Raw genomic sequence first — 20,838 nt, 5'->3', positions numbered from 1 at the left:
ATCACACGGCCATGCTGCCTCGCGTAGCACTGCAGCCTCACGCTGCCATCGGCATCTCGCCGTATCGCACGGCAGCCCAACATCTCGCCTCCTCTGCATGCTGAGCTGAAGCTTCACGGGACAAACATCAACCTACGCTAGACTACATGCTAAACGAAAATACAATGCAGATACATAATCAAGATTAATCCTAACATTAAGATGGGATTAATCTGAATTCTTGTGCAACTAGAGAGACTGAAGATGTCAACTACTTGGATAATGTTGTCCAACTAGAATTGTAGAGGGTGCCAACTAAATAGATACTCTTCTGCAACTAGAAAACCTGAGGGTGCAAAGTCATTAGATACTGTTGGGCAATCCCTCAAAATTTTAAGATGGGATTAATCTGAATTCTTGTGCAACTAGAGAGGCTGAGGATGTCAACTACTTGGATACTGTTGTCCAACTAGAATTGCTGAGGGTGCCAACTAAATAAATACTCTTCTGCAACTAGAAAACCTGAGGGTGCCAAGTCGTTAGATACTGTTGGGCAACCCTCAATTTTTTTAGATGGGACTAATCTGAATTCTTGTGCAACTAGAGAAGCTGAGGATGTCAACTAGTTGTATATTGTTGTGCAACTAGAATTACTGAGGTTGCCAACTAATTAGATACTATTCTGCAACTAGAAAGCCTGAGGATGCCAAGTCATTACATACTCTTGGGACAATTCTAAAAAACTTGAAGATGGCAACGTTGAGCAACTGAGAAAGTTCAGCATGCCAATGCTTAATTAGTCCTTCTGCAACTATGTATGAAAATTAATACACTTGGTTGCCTGTATGTGGAGTAAAAATATCCCTGGTGGAATTTTATGTTACCTCAGCGGCTGCTGCAGAAGAATACCATCGACTGTGCAACTGGTTAGCCTTCACTGTGCAACTTCATAAGTTGGCTAGCCAACTGAGACATGTATATGTGTCATCCAACTACATTTGCGTTCATGTGCAACTATTACAACAAACTAGCCAACTGGTTACTTATATGCATGCGACTTATGAAAAACAAAGAAACCACACGGATGCATTTACGAGAAAAAGAGGTCAATAATGTAATGAAGCTCTACAGAGAGTATCATGTTTAACGAGACAATTGCAGTCTAGGCAAGAATAGATGGATCAAATAAGGATCATGAACCATACCAGTAGTGACAAAATCTGAACAGCTCACCGTGAAAATCCAACTCAAACCCACCACTATAATCCTAACCGCCGTACAAACCCACCACTCATCCTAGTCGACGTAGCTCCTTGAGAAAGATGCCGAAACTCCTGTATAGATCAACACTCCAATCATCAACGTTCCAAGCATCATACCGGAGATTGACTAGTAGGATCACAAAAGTGATGCATCTGTACATGAATTTGACTGCATTTCCTGAAAAAATACCTAGAAGAGGTTGAGTTAACAATATGTGAGAATGAAAATGTTGTTAATATTTCAGTACTAGTACTATTTGGGTAAGGTAGCAGACTAGACAAGCATAAGTGGAGGTGAATTAGATGTCTGAATAAAAATTGTCAATAACATGTAGATGAACTGCACAGACATCAAAAATCTGATTGCTCCCATCAATATCCGGCAGATTAGACTATAGTTGTTACACTACAAATTTGTATTTTCTACTCCAGCTGCCATAGAAAACCCAAGTTGAATCAACATTGCAATTAAATTTCCCGTGTTCAGACTACTAAATATATGAACTTTCCAAAGTAAATTTATGAAGTAGGAAAATGACAGAGTATTAACCAGATTTAGATCCAACAATATTCATTCCTGTAAATCCAAACAAGTTCACGGCTGAATCCTCTCGAAGAGAGAGAGAGAGAGATCAGATATAAATCAGTGGAGAGAAGGAAGGGGAATACTACCTGCATGTGATGGGCACTTGAGTAGGCGATGGAGCCCTCACGGCTAAGTGCGAGGATTCACAGCTGTGCGCAGCCGCGGAGCGGCGTGTGCCCATCGCAGAAGATGAGTCGCGGCGGCGCCGGAGGTTGGGGATTGCTTCCTGCGGCGGCTCATGGTGGCGCCCTGGAGGGAAAGAAGTGAGGCCTGCTGGGGTGGCGATGGGCAATCGCGACGGCGAGTTGGCGTTGTCAGGAGGCGGCGCGAGGGAGGACCGGAGGAGGCGGGGTGCACAGCGGCGGTGGTTAGTGGAGGAAGAAGGTCGTGCTGCTCGAGAGTGGATAAGATTTTCCTTTTTTCTTTTAGTGGAGAGATGGACAGAGCGTGTGAGGTCGCTGTCCGCTATCGCGTAGCGCGGCCGCTCGGTGTCGCGAAACAGTGCGCGTGCACTTTTAAGATTTTAGGTTATTTTTTTTAACAAACAAATCTCATGTGCCATCCTACCTGTGGCAACGTTCTGCAGCTTGTCCGTCGACCTGTAAGTAAAGCCTCACGCTAGCTCCACACGAGCACAACACAGCGGGCGATGCTACATAGCGCTCGTTGCGAGCGATACGAGCCCGTCACCCACGTCGCTCCTTGGTGGGCAGCTTGCTGTTCCGCTGGCTCGGCCTGCTCGTTCTTTTTTTTTCTCGCTCTTTATTGCTGGTCGGGGAAACAATGGCTACCGGTTTTTTAGTTTTAATTTGCTTTTGTGAAAATAAAAAATGTTCATGAATTGAAAAACTGTTCTCGAATTTGGAAAAAAATATTCATGAAGAATTTCAAAGCACTTCTCAATTGTAAAAAAAAGTATAAAAGTCGGTAAAAATATTCACTAATTTAATAAACAATTTAAAACTATTTGCAGATTAAGAAAAGGTTCAGGATTTCATAAAATGTTCATGGATTTCATCCTTACAAATTTTAAAAAATATTTGTCATTTTAAAAGTGTGCAAAAATGTAAAAATGCTCATGACCTTAAAAGCTGGTGAAAGGTTTGAAAATGTCATGAATTTCAAAACAATCGTTCACAAGCTAAAAAAAACTCACAAAATGAAAAATGAGAAGTAAAATGAAATAAAAGAAGGAAAATAGCCGACACAAGGAACAAAACCGGTTGACAAAACACATGAAAAAAGAATAGAAACAAATTTATGGACCTTCCAAAAACCAAAAACCGATGGAAGGTTCCTAGAACCGAACATACATGTTGAATTACTATGTACTCCCTCCGTCCGGAAATACTCGTCGGAGGAATGGATGTATCTAGATGTATTTTAGTTCTAGATACATTCATTTTTATGCATTTTTCCGACAAGTATTTCTGGACGGAGGGAGTATTAAAGTTTGCTGAAACTATCTGTCCCAATCGCCCGTTAGTCGTAAAGGTAATGGGTCGCCCTAGTTGCCATCTGCAGGTAAACGAGCAGTATCGTTTTGCTCGTAGTGTCCCCTATGTATATCATTCAGTGAGCTCCTATCTGCCGTGTTTTGCGGCGAATAGCAGCCCGACGCACACGCAGACAGCAAACTGGGCTGGCACAACAACTGGAGCACACTACAAATTCCAAAAGTTAGTGCGCTCGCTGGGGGCCGAACACGGGACATCTAGTTCTCACACTCATTAGCCTAGTCTTAAGAACTATAAGCGGCCATAGATTTGAACATTTATTGAAATTTTGACCATGTTTTTTGAAACAAGAACATTTTTGAATAATTTGAAAAAAAAATAAAAACGCGAACAATCTTGAAAAATTGCAACAAATTCTGAAAAAACGAGATTACTTTTTAAATCATGGAACATTTTGGAAAATATGAATAAATTTTAAAACTACAAAATTTCTTAAAATGAAACATAATTCAAATTCAGAACCATTTTTGAACACAAACAATCTTTTGAAAATTAGCAACTTGGGAAATTGGAACACATTCTGAAATTCTGAACCAATTTAAGAAAATGAGAACAAAATTTGAAATTACGATCAATTTTTTAAAACATGAACAAATTTGAAAATTCAATTTTTTCTAAAGCACAATCAAAATTTTAAATTATAAAACTTTTATGAAATTACTATTTTCTATTGAAAAATACAGAATATATTATGAAACTTCAAATTATTTGGAAAACATGAAAAAAATTAAGTTCCGAACATTTATTGAAAAACTTGAACAAAAAATTGAAAGAATTCGATTGTTTTTGAAAACATGAAGAAATTTTAAAATTCCAAACGTTTTCACAAAAATGTGTAGAATATTCGAACATTTTATGTAAAAGATGAACACATTTTAAATATGTTCAACTTTTTATTGTTTGTGATTTTTCTTAAAAAGGAAAAAATCGAAAAAAAAAACTTGGAAGTAAAAAAAGGGGAAAAATAAATAGAAAACGGAAAACGAAACCAGAAAAAGAAACAGAAAACGGTGACCAAGAGAAAAACAAAAAAACTGGAATACCGGTATATAAAAACAAAAAACTGCTTTAGGTAATGGTTCCGAGAACCCGGCTGCCTCGCTGTGGGAAAGTGGCCCGGGCCAATTCTCAGGGTCAAGGATCTCCTATGCGAATGCTCGGCAGTTTTACGCATCTAGCGTCAAATAGGAGATTCCTATCATTCTGGCCACACAGCCGAAAATGCTATACCGCGCCTACTGCAAGCCGGGAGAGTTTTCGAAATTTGCTGCTGATTTTCTCCGTTCCGGTCTTGTACGTTTTTGTCCTGTTCTAGAGTATTTGTTTTGTTTTTTGTCCGGTTTCAATGCTTTTTCTTTGGATTTTTTTCTAGTTTGCTTTAATTATTTTTGTTTTTATCTTTTCTCCTATAGATTTTTTGTTTGCAGTTTTCTATCTTGTTTTATGTATAAAAATATTATATTTTTTTTAATTTAACATTTGTTTCACACCATTTTGATTTTAGATCTACATGAATTTAAATTAGACATGTGTTGTGAAATAGTTTTTTAAAGGGCATGAAAATATTTTTGAAAGTGCATGTACATTTTTTCTGAATAACCTGGATATTGTTTTGAGAGTATTTGAACTAATCTCTAGTAGTGTGAATATTTTAACTAAGTAAGTGAACAATTTTCAGATAGTGACCCACAGACAAAAAATCAGATAGTGTAAACGTTTTGAGTAAACAGCATGAAATTTTGTAAAGTACCGTCAAAATTTATTTAATGCAATTTTTTTTGTAAAATTGTATAAACATTTCTTTACACAGTATGAACATTTTTTTTAGCGTGAACATTCTATTTAATGTACGTGATGCTTTTTGCAAAATAGCGTAGACATGTTTTTTAGACTAAGTGTAAACACTTTTGTAAACAGCGTGACCTTTTTTAGCCGTGTAAACATTCTGTTTAATATATGTGAAGATGATTTGTAAAACCGTGTGATTTTTTTTTTGTAAATAGAGTGAACTTTTTCTTCGAGGACCAGTGAACTGTTTTTTAGTAGTCTGGACACTGTATTTAAAGAACAGACCATTTTTAGTAACATCGACATTTCTTAATAACTTGAAGATTTTTTAAATATATATGTGTTCACTATTTCTTAAGTACACCGTAATTGGTTTTTACATATGACGAACATTTCTCTTAAATACATGATTTTTTTTTGGAAAAGGAGGATGTACCCCAGGCCTCTGCATCTGGACGATGCATGCAGCCATATTATTAATTATTCTTAAAGACCTTACAAGGTAATACGTCAATAAGCCTGAAGCCACCATCTTGGCAAATGCCTGTTGCTACTCCTATCCATTGATGAAGGGGTACCGAATGTCCGAGCCTAATACCAAACATACATCACACCAAAGCATAACATCTAAAGCCGGATGCCCCATCCAAGCCACTACCTAGACTGGGTCTCACACCGGTCCGGCACACTCCCAGTGAGCACCGCACGCTGCAAGGGCCGTCACCTCCATCTTTCATCGATCCATCCTCTGAGCAAAACTGATGCATCAACCTTACCAGGCCTCTCTGCCATCGACGCCAGACAACGTCGCCCTCCTGCGTGAGTCCGTCAACCCGCAACAGACGCCGAGCCTCCACTGCACCACACCGCTGAGACCCGCCGTCATCGATGCAGAAGATGAAACCCCGCTCCGCCTCTAGGCCCTTCAAATCAGCACCTGCTCCAAAACGATGCCCTCAAGAGGCGCCTGGCCCAGACAGCGTCCCGACCTTATTCTACCATCTGCACTGGTCGTTAGTGGAGGCTGCGGTTTGCAAGGTGATCCGTGAATTTCTATTAGGAGGTGCTGTTCCAGATGGTTTTAATGACATTGTTCTTGTGCTTACTCCTAAAGTCAAAAACCCGGAGCTCATTTCATTGTTTCAGCTATCAGTTTATGTAATGTGTTTATAAGATCATTGCGAAGGTACTTGCGAAGCGGCTAAAAGGAGTTCTTCCAATTTTAATTTCTAAAGAGCAGAGTTCCTTCACCCCGGGCGGGCTTATCACGGATAATGTGTTGGTTGTGTATAAGTGTGTTCATGCCATCAGGAGAAGGAAGAGAAAGAAGCTGCTATGTGCAGTCAAATTAGATATGATGAAAGCTTACGACCGGGTGGAGTGGATTTTTCTTGAACAAATGATGTTTAAGTTCGGATTTTCTCATGCATGGACGACCATGATTATGAGATGTGTTACTTATACACGGTTTGCGATATTTCAGTTTTGAGCGGAAGGTGCACTCTATTGTGTGGGATAAGATGTGCATGAGGAAGCATGAAGGAGGTACCGGTTTCCAAAATTTTGAGGCCTTTAATCAAGCACTACTAGCAAAACAAGCATGGTGTATTGTTATGGTTCTGAATTCTCTATGCGCCTGAGTCCTCAAAGCCAGATACTTCAAAGGCACTGACATCATTTGTCCAGGAGGATGCTCATACACTTGGAGAAGCATTATGCATGGCAAGGATCTTCTTTGCCATGGGCTCATTTGGTGTGTTGGAGATGGTACAACTATAAATATATTCCACGATAATTGGATACCTAGAGATGGTTGCATATGTGCTTGTCTCTTGGCGTAGATTTGGGGACAAAGACGGCCTCGAAGGCACGAAGCAGGAGCAGGTGCTCTTGAACGCATCGTCCCCTGCCACTATACGTGAGGTTGAAGACATGGTTGCCCCTAGGTGGGTTGAGTTGCATAGTGCTGGGCTACTAGGTAAGTTCTCTTCTCTCTCTTATTTCTGTCCATTCCTTTTTTATTTGAATATATGTTGAATTTATTTTAGATCAAAGCATTGGTAAAACCGTCTCGAAAAGTAAGTGTGAATTTAACAGATTTTTACAAAACCACATACATTTTTACTCTGATGGGAGTACCTGAAATGTTGGCCCACTAACATCCCCCGAGCATCCCCCCTCCACACACCACCGCACTGAACGATGTGGTTTAGTCCCACATCACTGCACAAGAGGTTCGCCGGCCATCTTAAATAGCAAAGAGGACCAGATGCAATAAACTACTTCTATTTTAACAAGAGCATCAATGCCCACTTTGTGAAGGAGATGATCTGATACTTGATCATCTCTTTCACAAAGTAAGAATGGATGGTCTTACTATAATATTTTTTCTACATGTGGCATAATTTTTCACAATTAATCTGAACAAACTAGAGCATAGTACTATTATTTTTCACTTCAACAATACTATTATTTTTCATTTTCAAGAAAATAAAAAAAATCAATTTTAGCACAACCATGGGCGTTACCATTGTGAACAATGTTTCCATAGGGATTATATTTTTGGAATAAAAAAACATTATTTCATTTTCAAGTGCCAGAGAGGGCTTTTTTGTGAAGGAAGTTCCTGAAATAAGTTATAAAATTGGGTATTTTTATTTTTCATAGAAAGTAGACCACATTGGAAGGCCACTGATCAAGTTTCATGAATTTCAGAGTATTATTACTATATTTCAATGATTTACCGGATTTCATGTGAATCACGAGAACTTGCTCAAATTTGAACTACAAGTGTGATGTAGTTTGGTCCTGAAAATTGACAAAAATCATTTTGTGCTCTAATGTTGGTGGTGCGTCCACTTGGCACATCCAGAGTTGAAATTCCAAACCATTTAGTATGAATTGACAACATTGTAAGCTTCACCCATTTTGAAATAATCAAAGAAAATGAAAAAAGCCTCAAAAAATTGAAATCCTTGTGCATGAAGCCCTCTTGGGTGCACTAGTACATGGAAAAAATCATAAACTTGCAATACCACAAGTTTTCAAAAAAGACTTCACAAAAATGGCCTCTCTAGTATGAAGTTGCATGGATTTCAAGGCATATGCCCATGGCATAGTCCATGATAACAAGTTCAAATTTGGCAAAACCATGGGTGTTACCATTGTGAACAATTTTTCCATAGGGATTATAATTTTTTGGAATAAAAAAAATATTAATTCCATTTTTCAATTGTTAGAAAGGGCTTTTTGTGAAGGAAGTTCGTGAAATAAGTTGTAAAATTGGGTCTCATTTGCATAGAAAGTAGACCACATTCGAAGGACACTGACAAATTTTCATGAATTTTAGAGTACTATTACTATATTTCAACGATTTACCGATTTTCCAGTGAATTATGAGAACTTGCTCAAATTTGAACTAAAATTGTGATGTAGTTTGGTCCTGAAAATTCACAAAAATCATTTTATGCTATAATGTTGGTGGTGCATCCACTTGGCACAACCAAAGTTGAAATTACAAACCATTTGGTATGAATTGACAACATTGCAAGTTTCACCCCATTTTGGAAAAACATCAAAGAAAATTGGAAAAGCCTAAAAAATTGATATCCTTGCACATGAAGCCCTCTTATGTGCACTAGTAAGTGGGAAAAATCATAAAGTTCCAATACCACAAGTTTTGCGAAGTCAACATTGCAATTTTGATCCCCATTTTATTCCTTTTAAGTAAGTTTTGCATGCTGCAGTTTTCAATAAGTTTTGCAAGTTAATGTTTTTGGTAAGTTTTGCATGTTGCACTCTCTTTGAACTTGCATAACACACTCAACGTAGGAATCCAAAACATAGCATATAACTACAGATTAAACACATTCAAATAACATATTCTTTTCAGTTAAAAGGGCATCCACATGTCGGGTCCTCGATAGTAGCTAGAAGCAACAAATGAACTACTTTGATACGCTTAAGATGGCGAGCCAGGCGGCGGTGGGAGCGTTCAACATTCTGCTCAAACTTATTGGGGCATTCTTGCATCCAGCCTTGGCCTCCATGGCGACTAGCGCCAGATCTGCATCAGCCTCCAAGTGCTCTTGGTCAACCACCTGCTCATCCTCATCGTTGACATTAATCGCTAGATTCATGTCTGCCTGAGCAGGATGAGTGATGATCTCTGCCCCCCTGATAGCCATCCTCTTGTGCATCCTCCTCCTGTGCAATGATCTCCAACCCCCCTTGATAGACCTCCTCTTGTGCATCCTCCTCCTGTGTGATGATCTGCAATCCCCTGGTAGCTCTCCTCTTCTTCACCCTCCTCCTCCTCCTCGCTGTCCTTATCATCCGTCTCCTCGTTGATGACCTGTATAATACGCAAATTCACCCGCCCTTCCGCATCTGGATTCGGCGAGGAGAGGTGGGAGCGGTACTCGTACCAGTGGGCTTGCTGTTGATGATCCGGAGACTCCATCGCCTCTGACATTGCCCCCATGAGAATCTCAATTGGGACTGCCCCCTTACCTTTAGGAAGTAACCGATTCTGCTCGTTTGTAGTCAATTCCAATGCCAGGCCTAGCGAGTGCATCACAAGAGATTTTGCACTCGGAAACCAGGAACATATCTCCTTGCAGTTGTCCAGCAAGGGCTCAACTAAGTTTCTGGCATGTGCAGAGGTGGTAGAATGACTCAGGAACCTTTATATATCCTAAGGGTCATCCTAAAATAATTGAACAAGATTCTCAGAAAATTAATGATGATGCACCTAGTTCACCTAAGAAGAAGAAGAAGAAGAAGAAGAAGACACCTATTATGTGTTATGATCCGCATACCCCAAGGTGACAATAATTGGGATTCTTTCCGGTGATTACCGTAGTTTGAGGAGTTCATGTATTCACTAAGTGTTAATGCTTTGTTCCGGTTCTCTATTAAAAGGACGCCTTAATATCCTTTAGTTTTCATTAGGACCCCGCTGCCACGGGAGGGTAGGACAAAAGTTGTCATGCAAGTTCTTTTCCATAAGCACGTATGACTATATGCAGAATACATGCCTACATTATATTGATGAATTGGAGCTAGTTTTGTGTCACCCTAGGTTATAACTACTACATGATAAATATTATCCAACACAATTATCATTGCCGATCCGATGCCTACGAGCTTTTTCACATATTGATCTTTGCTAAGTTACTTTCGTTGCTACTGCTGTTACAATCACTACAAAACTGCTACTGTTACTTTTGCCACTATTACCGTTACTTCCATACTACTTTGCTACTAAATACTTTTCTACAGATATTTAGTCTTTCAGGTGTGGTTGAATTGACAACTCAACTGCTAATACTTGTGAATATTCTTTGGCTACCCTTGTCTCGAATCAATAAATTTGGGTTGAATACTCTACCCTCAAAAACTGTTGCGATCCCCTATACTTGTGGGTTATCAAGACCTTTTTCTGGCGCCATTGCCGGGGAGCATAGCTATATTTGCCGAGTCACTTGGGATTTATATCTGTTGATCACTATGAGGAATTTGAAAGATAACAAAACCAACATTTTCCCTCTACTATGAGGGGAGGTAAGTAACTGCCATCTAGCTCTGCACTTGATTCACCTTTTTTTTGAATAAGCTTGCGACACCACCTGCTATTAATTCTGATATGTCACAAGTAATTGATAGTGCTACTTCTGCTATGAATAATGCTTATGATGATGCTAGTACTTTGATTGATAATATTGTGCCACTGGGTGAATTTCTTGATGAACAACTTGCTAGAGCTAAAGATATTGAGAATGCTAAAACTGATGATATTTCTGAAACTGATGAAATTAATGAAACTGAACACTTTGAAACACCTGTTAGACCTAGCTCTCCTAGATATGAATTGCCTGTCATACCTAAAGGTTCTGTTGTGGATGGAGAGGTAGCTAGGGACTTTCTTGCTTGTAAAGATAGGCAGAATTTTAAGAAATTATTATGCAAGTGGAAAGAAAAATCCTTGAATGCTAGAATGCAATATGATCCTAAGTTTGCTACTTCACCTATCTTTGTTACTGATAAGGATTATGAATTCTCTGTCGATCCTGATTTAATTATTACTTTGGTTGAATCTGATCCTTTCCATGGTTATGAATCTGAAACTGTTGTGGCAAATCTTACTAAAGTGAATGATATAGCCACCCTATTTTCTCATGAGGAAAAAATTCGCTATTATTATATTCTTAAGTTGTTTCCTTTCTCATTAAAGGGTGATGCTAAGACTTGGTTTAATTCTCTTGCTCATGGTTGTGTGCGTAGTCCCCAGGATATGATATATTACTTCTCTAAAAAATATTTTTCCCGCTCATAAGAAACAAGCTGCTTTACAGGAAATATTTAAATTTGTGCAAATTGAAGAAGGGAGTCTCCCAGAAGCTTGGGGGAGGCTTCTCCAATTACTTAATGCTTTGCCTCATCATCCTCTCAAGAAAAATGAAATAATTGATATCTTTTATAATGGACTAACCAATGCTTCTAGGGACCACCTAGATAGTTGTGCTAGTTGTGTTTTCAGGGAACGAACTGTTGAACAAGCTGAAGTACTATTGAATAATATATTGAGTAACGATAATGATTGGACTCTTCCTGAACCACCGCCTAAACCAACTCCTAAGAAGAGAGGTATTCTATTTCTCAGTGCTGAAGATATGCAAGAGGCAAAGAAATCTATGGAAGAAAAATGTATTAAAGGTGAAGAGGTTAAGAATTTACCACCTATTGAAGAAATACATGGTCTTGATAACCCGACACAGGTAGTAGAGGTAAATTATCTCTATATATTTTGATGAAGGTGATATTCCTTATAATAAATCTACTAGTCAATGCTTGGATGAATTTGATAACTTTATCGTTAAACAAGAGAATTTCAATGCATATGTTAGTAGACAATTGAAAAGAAATGCTTATATGCTTGAACACTTGAGCGACTATATGTGTAGAACTATAAATGATCTCAAGTTTGTTAGTAAACATGCTTCCATGGTAAAAACTCAAGTAGAACAAGTTCTTAAGGCACAAAATGATTTGCTTAATGAGATGAATAATAAGAACCATGATCATGTTGTTAGAGTTGTGACTAGAGGTCGTAAAATGACTCAGGAACCTTTGTATCCTAAGGGCCATTCTGGAGAATTGAGCAAGACTCTCAAAGAATTAATACCGAGTCGCCTAGGCCATCTAGGAAGAAAAAGAAAGACGATAGGACTTTGCATGCTTCTAGTGAACCTACTATAGACACACCTGAGAATCCAAATGATATTTCTATTTCTGATGCTGAAACACAATCAGGTGATGAACATGAACCTAGTAATAATGATAATGATGATGTTCATGTTGATGCTCAACCTAGTAATGATAATAATGTGGAGATAGAACCTGTTGTTGATCTTGATAACCCACAACCTAAGAATAAAAGATATGATGTGTAACATCCCAAAATTCTAAATTTTGGAATGTTATAATAAATAAATAGTTTTGATTGTTTGTTGATTGTGGTGTGGTTGTTTGTGTGAAATTGAGTGAAATTTGAAACTTTTTGAAAGTCGAATGAGAGGGAATAAAAGGACTTTCCCAAACTTTCATTTTTCATTTATGATCTCCATGAATTCAAATTCTTTTCACCACAAAACCCTGGAGAGAAGGTGACATGACTTCTTCCATTTAAATCAATGAAAAGGGGTTTGAAAAGATTTGAATTTTATTTGGAAATATTTCAAATTCAGAAACTCTAAGCAACTCAATGATTTTCATGAGAGAAGATAAAATGACTTCTTCAAAACCTACGAAATATGAGTTGGGAGTTTCAAAGAATCAAATTTAAAATCCTTTTGAAATTATTTTCAATTGGGGTTATTTGGTTTTTATTCAACGTATTTTTCTCCAAAAATAAAATATATGGAAATTAGGGTAAAATGATTCCTACATAAGAAAATTGGAGAAAAATAAATTTGAAATCATTTTGGTATTTTTAAAATGATTTTTACTGGGTTTTATTGTAGCAGTAGCACTGTTTGAATTATCTAAATTTTTGTCGATTTTATTTGACATTAGAAACATGTCCATGTTGTAGAAAATGTTTTTCTGAAATTTTTCATATATTATATGCCTATGTAATATTTTTATTTATTTTGTTTTTATTATTTTTGTTTGTCTGAAAAAATGTTTTTTTAAAAAGAGTTAGGACCGACCGGACCGGGCCGGCCCAGTCGCCAGGCCGCGGCCCAGCCGGCCCAGCACAGCGCCCCGCTTGTCCCTGAGCTCGGGACAGAGTCCCGTGCGATCCCACGCCGCCGCCGTCCTCGACCCGGACACCGCCGCCGCCTCGCGTTGCCTCCTCCTTCAAGAAGCCGCCCCGGCCCCTATATACATCGCGGACCCCGGGACCCCTCGAGGCCCGCAACCGCCGCCTTCGCCACTGCATGCCACCGCCGTCTGCTACCGCACGCGCCGCCTACTGCCGCCGCCGCGCCGGAGTCCGCCGCCGCCTCCCGGACTCGCCAGATCCGTCGCCGGAGTTCATCGCCGCCGTCGTCGGTTTTCTTCGCCGGAACCGCCGTGGACCGGTATAAACCAAACCCTAGATCGGTTTCCTGGTTTTTCTCGGTTTTTCTTTAAAAACCTGGTTTTTATTTTTAGTCTAGTTATTTAGAGAACGTTCGTCGTTTAGACCTCTGTAGCGAACGGTTTTCGTCGGTTTAGGTTCTGTAGTGAGCGTTCGCTCGGTAGAATTTTTCCTTTTCTTTTTATTTTCGGTCAGGGACCCATCCGTGAATATTTTATTTACAGATTAGTCCCTGATCTTCAAACGTTCGCTACTTTTCGCTCGTTTGTCCAAATTCAACTAAACCAACGCCCACTTCTTTGTTATGATCCCCTCTATCCAGTAAAACAACTTAAACATATTTTTGAAAGTTTTAAAAATTTGAATTCAAACAGATTTGTACTTGAACTTCGTTTGATCGTAACTCGAGTTTTATAACTCCAATTTAATTAATTCTTTTTGCAAAATAAAGCTCTTGATCTAAACTTTCTGATAAGGCCAAATTCACCCAATTTTGTTACTGTTAGAAATTGTTTTCTGTTGCAAGAGTTAATTGCTTGTTTTCAAAGTTTCTGAGAGCTTTTCTTCAATTCTTTTGCTTGATTGCTTATGTGTGGTTACTATTGCTTACTCACGATAGATTGACCGGAGTGTGAAGAGTAGAACTATCAGGAGTTATGAGTGCAAATCATCTTCATCAACAGTATGAGGCAAGTTGACACTTTGATCATACTCTTCATACCCAGTTTTTATGCATTAGTTTCAACCCTCAAACATTGCATGAGTAGGATTGATAACATGTGGGTTTTGGGAAGTAGTTGATGAGGTAGGAACCTATTGTCCTGCATTCAAACCTTGGGAGTTACTTTTACGTTATGCTTATATTGCCATGCTATGCTCGTAAACGTGGATTGGGTTTGAGTGCATCCATGACAGTTGTGAGATTGTTAATTAATGGTTAACTTCAGGTGGCTACTTAAACACACATCTGGGTGGATTGGTAGGGGCACCCTGGGGATATACTAGTGTTGTCCTAGGAGATCCCAGGGAACCCGTGTGATCATCCTATGGTCCCCCACCCAAGCTCAAAGGGATCATAACTTCATGCTAGAAACTTCCGTGTGCAGCCACAAGTTATTATGGGCTCTAGCATAGTTGAGTATGTTGCATGACCTCTTCCAGTGGTAGGCTAGCAGATGTAGGGGATGTAGGTTGGTATTGTCTACCCGGGGTTAGAGTTAATGCTTCTGAAAGACTGTGTCTCGGTCATCCGTTTCTCAAACACCATGTAGTGCGAGAAATCCAACGGAGGAGATCGAGTCTTGTGGGGAAAAGTGCGCAAACCTCTGCAGAGTGCACAAACTAATCATGGTTAGCCGTGTCCCCGGTTATGGACATCTTGAGTATCTGGTTCTTGGATTATCATGTTGATCTCATCACTCTAATTTAATTTGTTGGGTTGATAATTACTTTTAATTGGGATTGAGATGGGGGTACCATTCTCAATGTTTCAACCACCATGATAGTTAAATCAAATACATTCCTTTGAAGTAGGGAAAAATTGGCTTTTCGCAAAATCTTTATAACCATAGAGCCTCCACCAGCCATATATGCATGTAGTGATAGCCATTATTCAACATTGCTCTACAGTGTGAAATTACCAGTACATTCAATGTACTGACCCTTTGTGGCTGCAACGTCTCATGTTGCAGGAATCTTACGACGAGTAAGTGATATGTTAGGGTTACGATTCCTACACTGAACTTTGCTGTTGGTGTTGATGGGAATCCACAACCTTGTTGTTACTTCCGCTATTTGGATTGAGGTAATAGTATTTACGTTACTTTATACATGTGATTTACCTCTATTATAAATCCTCGAGTACTGTGTGTGGGTCGGCATACCGATCCAGGGATGACACTTAAGCACAGAGACTTGACCGTCTGAGGTCGGGTCGCTACAAGATGGTATCAGAGCACATGTTGACTGTAGGACGTGACCCCTAGAAACTGGCAAGCCCTTAGGAAAAGATTTTCTCTGAAACTTTATTTTCAAAAAGATCTTTTACCTCTCTTCTTTTCTGAGCTTTATCAAATATTCCCGTTTAGTTAGACTATACCCCTTTCCCCTTTTGACCACACGAAGATTCGACTGATGAGACCACTCCAAGAAGTACAAGATATCGGACAACTAAGACCGTTCAGAATGAAGAGGATTTTACAGAGCATTATAATAATGGAAACTACAACAGTTGAAGACTCCGAAGACTAGGAGAATTTGAAGGCACTGAAGAATTCCAGATTGGTATGACCTAGGGAGGCTACCCTTATGGAACTAGTCAGACTATTGAAGCTGTCAATACCCGAGATCAAGGTGTGTCGGAGAAAGACCGGAACATGGAGCGTTAAAACTCGAAGTTTTTGTCAAGAAAACCCTAAGGCAGGAGATATCCACTATGGAATGATAGCTCATGGCAATGACAAGGGCAGAAACACGGCTATCCATGATGTTATCACCCGCTGATGCTATGGTCACTATGCTGAGATAAGCATGCATTTCTTCGGAAGGATTGGGTAGAAGGCTGATGGAGTATCTATAAGCAAAGGATGCAGTTTTAACCTTAGCTGGTGTATCGCCAGGATCTGGAGTATTACATCAGGAGGGTTAAGATGAACCTTCAGGAAGCCGTATTTGATAAGGAAGCATTTCGTGAAGAACTCGGGACCCAGAAGCTGAAAGTAGCCAAGCTGGAGGAGCAGAACCTCGAGATACCGGAGATTCGTCAGGAACTGAAGGATAATAGGACCATGGTTCATGCCAAGGATGTTGAAACCCAAAAGTTTGGAAACGTAACTCCAGAATACTAAAGGACCTCACGAGAGACTTCGCGTCAACAGAGATGATCTAGCAAAAGAATTTTAGAAGGACAAGCATGATCAGAAGAAGCCATCGGAGACATGAACAAGGCTTGAGGAGTTTGGCGACGTTGAAGATTTATTTGACCTTTAGAAGACCAAACCCCTGTTATATACCTATGTTAGATGCGACGATTGTGAGCTGTCAATTGTTTGATGCTTTTCCGACAGCCACAAATAAAATCTGTCTTTTCAAAACTTTTGGTTGTATTGTGTGTATCCCTCCCTATCTCTCTTATCTCACCCCAAAACCCATGGACCCAATAGAGGATGAATGGAGATGAACTCGCATTTCCGGGACCGATAAGTCAATTGGAGACGGACCGATGGATTCAGAACATGGAAGATCATATGAAGAATAACCCTATAGCCGGAAAGGATATGACCCAGCATGCTATTCAGTATTTTGAAAGAGGTGCTGCTACTTGGTGGAGGATGTACCAAACCATCAATGGATGGCAAAGAGTAACCACTTGGGAAGAACTTAAGTTGACTCTGCTAAAGTCTCGTCTTGTGTCCCAGAAATTGAAGCCTTATGGAAATGATATGAAGAAACCTTGTACATGCAAGCTCTGTGGAGAAATAGGACACAACCATAAAGACCGCAAGGAGGAATGCTCAAATGGAGAAGGAAGTCACCCAGCTGAAGAATGCCCAACTAGGCAGATTACTTGTTTCTTGTGTGAAGGAACTAACCACTACCTTGCCAGTGTCACATTTACCCCATAGTGAAACGAACCATCCAACAGAAGAAAGAAGCAATGAAAGGAGCCTCAGGGAAATTTTAGAAGAACCTGTGATGAAGGAAGAGGTGGAGGACACACCCAAAGAGGACCCAATTAAACCCTGCACCAAGTCGTACTATTCATGTGAAGAAGAAGGACACATCTCCCAGGATTGTCTGAATGGGGATCTAGTAGAATTCCCGACAGAGGAAGTAGAGTATGACCCACAGGCAATAGAAGCCCTGATTGGAACGGAAAAGTCCAGAAAGAGAAATAGATTGGATCCCAGGAACAACCCAATTTCTACAAAGAAGGACCTGAGTCATATCACATGTTTCCGGTGCAAAAATTCAGGACACTACTTCAATGATTGCCCAAAAAGGGAAGATGAGGACCCCAGGAGGTTATATAATCACAAGGAAACCTCGAGACTTGTCAGAAGTAAAATGTTTCCGTTGTGATGAAGCAGGGCACTTTGCCAGAGATTGTCCCAATGAGGATATTCGTGTTAAATAGTTGAGTCTGTGAAAAATATAGTAGTAGTAGTGGGAACAATTCTTTTATATCAAGGTGTTGAGTTGAGGCATGTAATGGAAATGCAGGAGATTGAAATAATTTGAGAATCAATAAAGTTAGTGGTGATTTGGATTTTTTGAGTTGTTATTCTATGAAGAAAGATTTTGACCATTTTCGAGGATATGAGAAATACGGTCTATGGATTAATTTGTGCATCTCAAGGGTGGTAGTACCCTGTGAGGACGCTTGACCTCTGGAAAGGAGTATGATATTCCACGGAGTGGATTTCGGACAAAATAAGTATGAATTTTGTCCCGATATGTAGGGTATCTCAAGAGTATGAAGAGATGAAGTACTATTGGATATAGAGGAGGTATAATGTTGGTAATATGGAGCAAGTGTGACTCTATGATGAGTCTGAATAATCACATCTTAGTTTGGTACCAAAAGAAGGATGGGAGACAGTACAATTGGATGGATTTAAGAATGCTAGGAAGCTGGATGTTGGAATAATGATCAGTTGCTCCACCGATGATGAGTTCAAGGTTACAAGTGATGAGATGGGCCATAACCCACAGGCTCCAGGACCTGCCAAGAAGCAAGCACACTCTTGCTGAAGGAAAAACTCTGGAAGAGGATATGCCTTTATCAACAGACGATCTTATAGGAGTTTACGCAAAACCTGAGAGTTGTGAAGGAACGATAGATGTTTTGTTTGGCTTGCAGAATCCATGGATTTATCCGAACTTGGTTTGTTGACAAGAGAAATTCTGCAATGCTTGTGAGGATGACCGAGTGTTAGAATGCGAGATTTGCTAAACCATATACAAGGTAATGATTTGGGTGCAGGATGGATTAATCACCATACCGACTTACTCTTACTATTCGCCTTGCTATAAGGGATGGTAAATCTGAGTGCCTAACCCATAGTAGAGTGACGATGATCAAAACCTTGTTTAAACCTTAGAATGGTATGCCAACTTTTCCCCTCGTACAAGGAAGCTGTTGCCAATCGTAGGATATACGATGAGGTTCAACCCAGACCCATTTCCTGCAGGAGAAACCACAAATTGTTGACCACCATGAGATATCGATAATTGGTTAGTATTGGCGCCAGACTCGTCAGCTAAGAAGACCCAGTCACAGAAGAACCGTACCAAGATGAAAGGATACAAGAATTGAGGAAAAGGTTATGCTACTACCGGAAGAGCCTAGAGAAGGAATTTTTCCCGAGAATCTGAGAAGACTGACCCTGTCAACAATAAGGATGGAGTATATGAGTTTTGATGGAACCGTAACCATGCTTCTAAGGGTGGTAGCACCCGAGACCCCCGGAGACGATCGATGGATCTTCAGAAGACCCCGAACCTAAGCTATTTCTTGCTAGCCTCTCTGAATCTCGAGGACGAGATTCATTTTAAGTGTGGTAGGTTTGGAACATCCCAAAATTCTAAATTTTGGAATGTTATAATAAATAAATAGTTTTGATTGTTTGTTGATTGTGGTGTGGTTGCTTGTGTGAAATTGAGTGAAATTTGAAACTTTTTGAAAGTTGAATGAGAGGGAATAAAAGGACTTTCCCAAACTTTCATTTTTCATTTATGATCTCCATGAATTCAAATTCTTTTCACCACAAAACCCTGGAGAGAAGATGACATGACTTCTTCCATTTAAATAAATGAAAAGGGTTTTGAAAAGATTTGAATTTTATTTGGAAATATTTCAAATTCAGAAACTCTAAGAAACTCAATGATTTTCATGAGAGAAGATAAAATGACTTCTTCAAAACCTACGAAATATGAGTTGGGAGTTTCAAAGAATCAAATTTAAAATCCTTTTAATTTTTTTTCAATTTGGGGTTAATAGGTTTTTATTCAAAGTATTTTTCTCCAAAAATAAAATATATGGAAATTAGGGTAAAATGATTCCCTACATCAGAAAATTGGGGAGAAATAAATTTGAAATCATTTTGGTATTTTTAAAACGATTTTTACTGGGTTTTATTGTAGCAGTAGCACTGTTTGAATTATTTGAATTTTTGTGGTTTTTATTTGATGTTAGAAACATGTCCATGTTGTAGAAAATGTTTTTCTGAAAATTTTGATATATTATATGCCTATGTAATTTTTTTATTTATATTGTTTTTATTATTTTTATTTGTCTGGAAAAATGTTTTTTAAAAAGAGTTAGGACCGACCGGACCGGGCCGGCCCAGTCGCCAGGCCGCGGCCCAACCGGCCCAGCGCAGCGCCCTGCTTGTCCCCCGAGCTCGGGACAGAGTCCCGAGCGATCCCGCGCCACCGCCGTCCTCGATCCGGACACCGCCGTCGCCTCGCCTTGCCTCCTCCTCCATGAAGCCTCCCCGGCCCCTATATAAACCGCGGACCCCGGGACCCCTCGAGCCCCGCAACCGCCGCCTCGCCACTGCATGCCGCCGCCGTCTGCTGCCGCCCACGCCGCCTACTGCCGCCGCCGCAACGTCTGCCGCCTCCCGAACTTGTCAGATCCGTCGCCGGAGTTCATCGCCGCCGTCGTCGGTTTTCTTCGCCGGAATCGCCGTGGACCAGTATAAACCAAACCCTAGATCGGTTTCCTGGTTTTTCTCGGTTTTTCTTTAAAAACCTGGTTTTTATTTTTAGTCTAGTTATTTAGAGAACGTTTGTCCTTTAGACCTCTATAGCGAACGGTTTTCGTCGGGTTAGGTTCTGTAGCGAGCGTTCGCTCGGTAGAATTTTTCTTTTTCTTTTTATTTTCGGTCAGGGACCCATCCGTGAATATTTTATTTACAGATTAGTCCATGATCTTCAAACCTTTGCTACTTTTCGCTCGTTTGTCCAAATTCAACGAAACCAATGCCCACTTCTTTGTTATGATCCCCTCTATCCAGTAAAACAACTTAAACATATTTTTGAAAGTTTTAAAAATTTGAATTCAAACAGATTTGTACTTGAACTTCGTTTGATCGTAACTCGAGTTATAACTCC

The 20,838-nt window shown here is 39.7% G+C and overlaps 1 protein-coding gene across 1 annotated transcript; it reads right to left on the bottom strand.

Annotated features, from left to right (window-relative positions):
- Nucleotides 1-1,055: 1,055 nt before the first annotated feature.
- LOC123160356 (uncharacterized) lies at nucleotides 1,056-9,271 on the bottom strand. The gene is made up of 4 exons (XM_044578168.1): nucleotides 9,084-9,271; nucleotides 1,914-2,339; nucleotides 1,401-1,419; nucleotides 1,056-1,313 (listed from the first exon to the last, which is right to left on the bottom strand). Exons 1-4 carry the CDS (start codon nucleotides 9,269-9,271, stop codon nucleotides 1,239-1,241), a joined length of 708 nt encoding a protein of 235 aa, XP_044434103.1. The 3' UTR covers nucleotides 1,056-1,238.
- Between the last annotated feature and the right edge of the window lie 11,567 nt (nucleotides 9,272-20,838).

Source organism: Triticum aestivum, chromosome 1D (genome assembly GCF_018294505.1).
Source record: "Triticum aestivum cultivar Chinese Spring chromosome 1D, IWGSC CS RefSeq v2.1, whole genome shotgun sequence".
NCBI lineage: Eukaryota > Viridiplantae > Streptophyta > Magnoliopsida > Poales > Poaceae > Triticum > Triticum aestivum.
This window is presented reverse-complemented; position numbering and strand designations above follow the sequence as displayed.

Excerpts from the sequence above, each read along its gene's own strand:
- LOC123160356 (XM_044578168.1), bottom strand. The coding sequence starts at position 9,271 with ATGAATCTAGCGATTAATGTCAACGATGAGGATGAGCAGGTGGTTGAC. Across the intron at positions 2,340-9,083 it reads GCCATCTTAAGCGTATCAAA|TGCACGCGCACTGTTTCGCG; the intron begins GTAGTTCATTTG and ends AAATCTTAAAAG.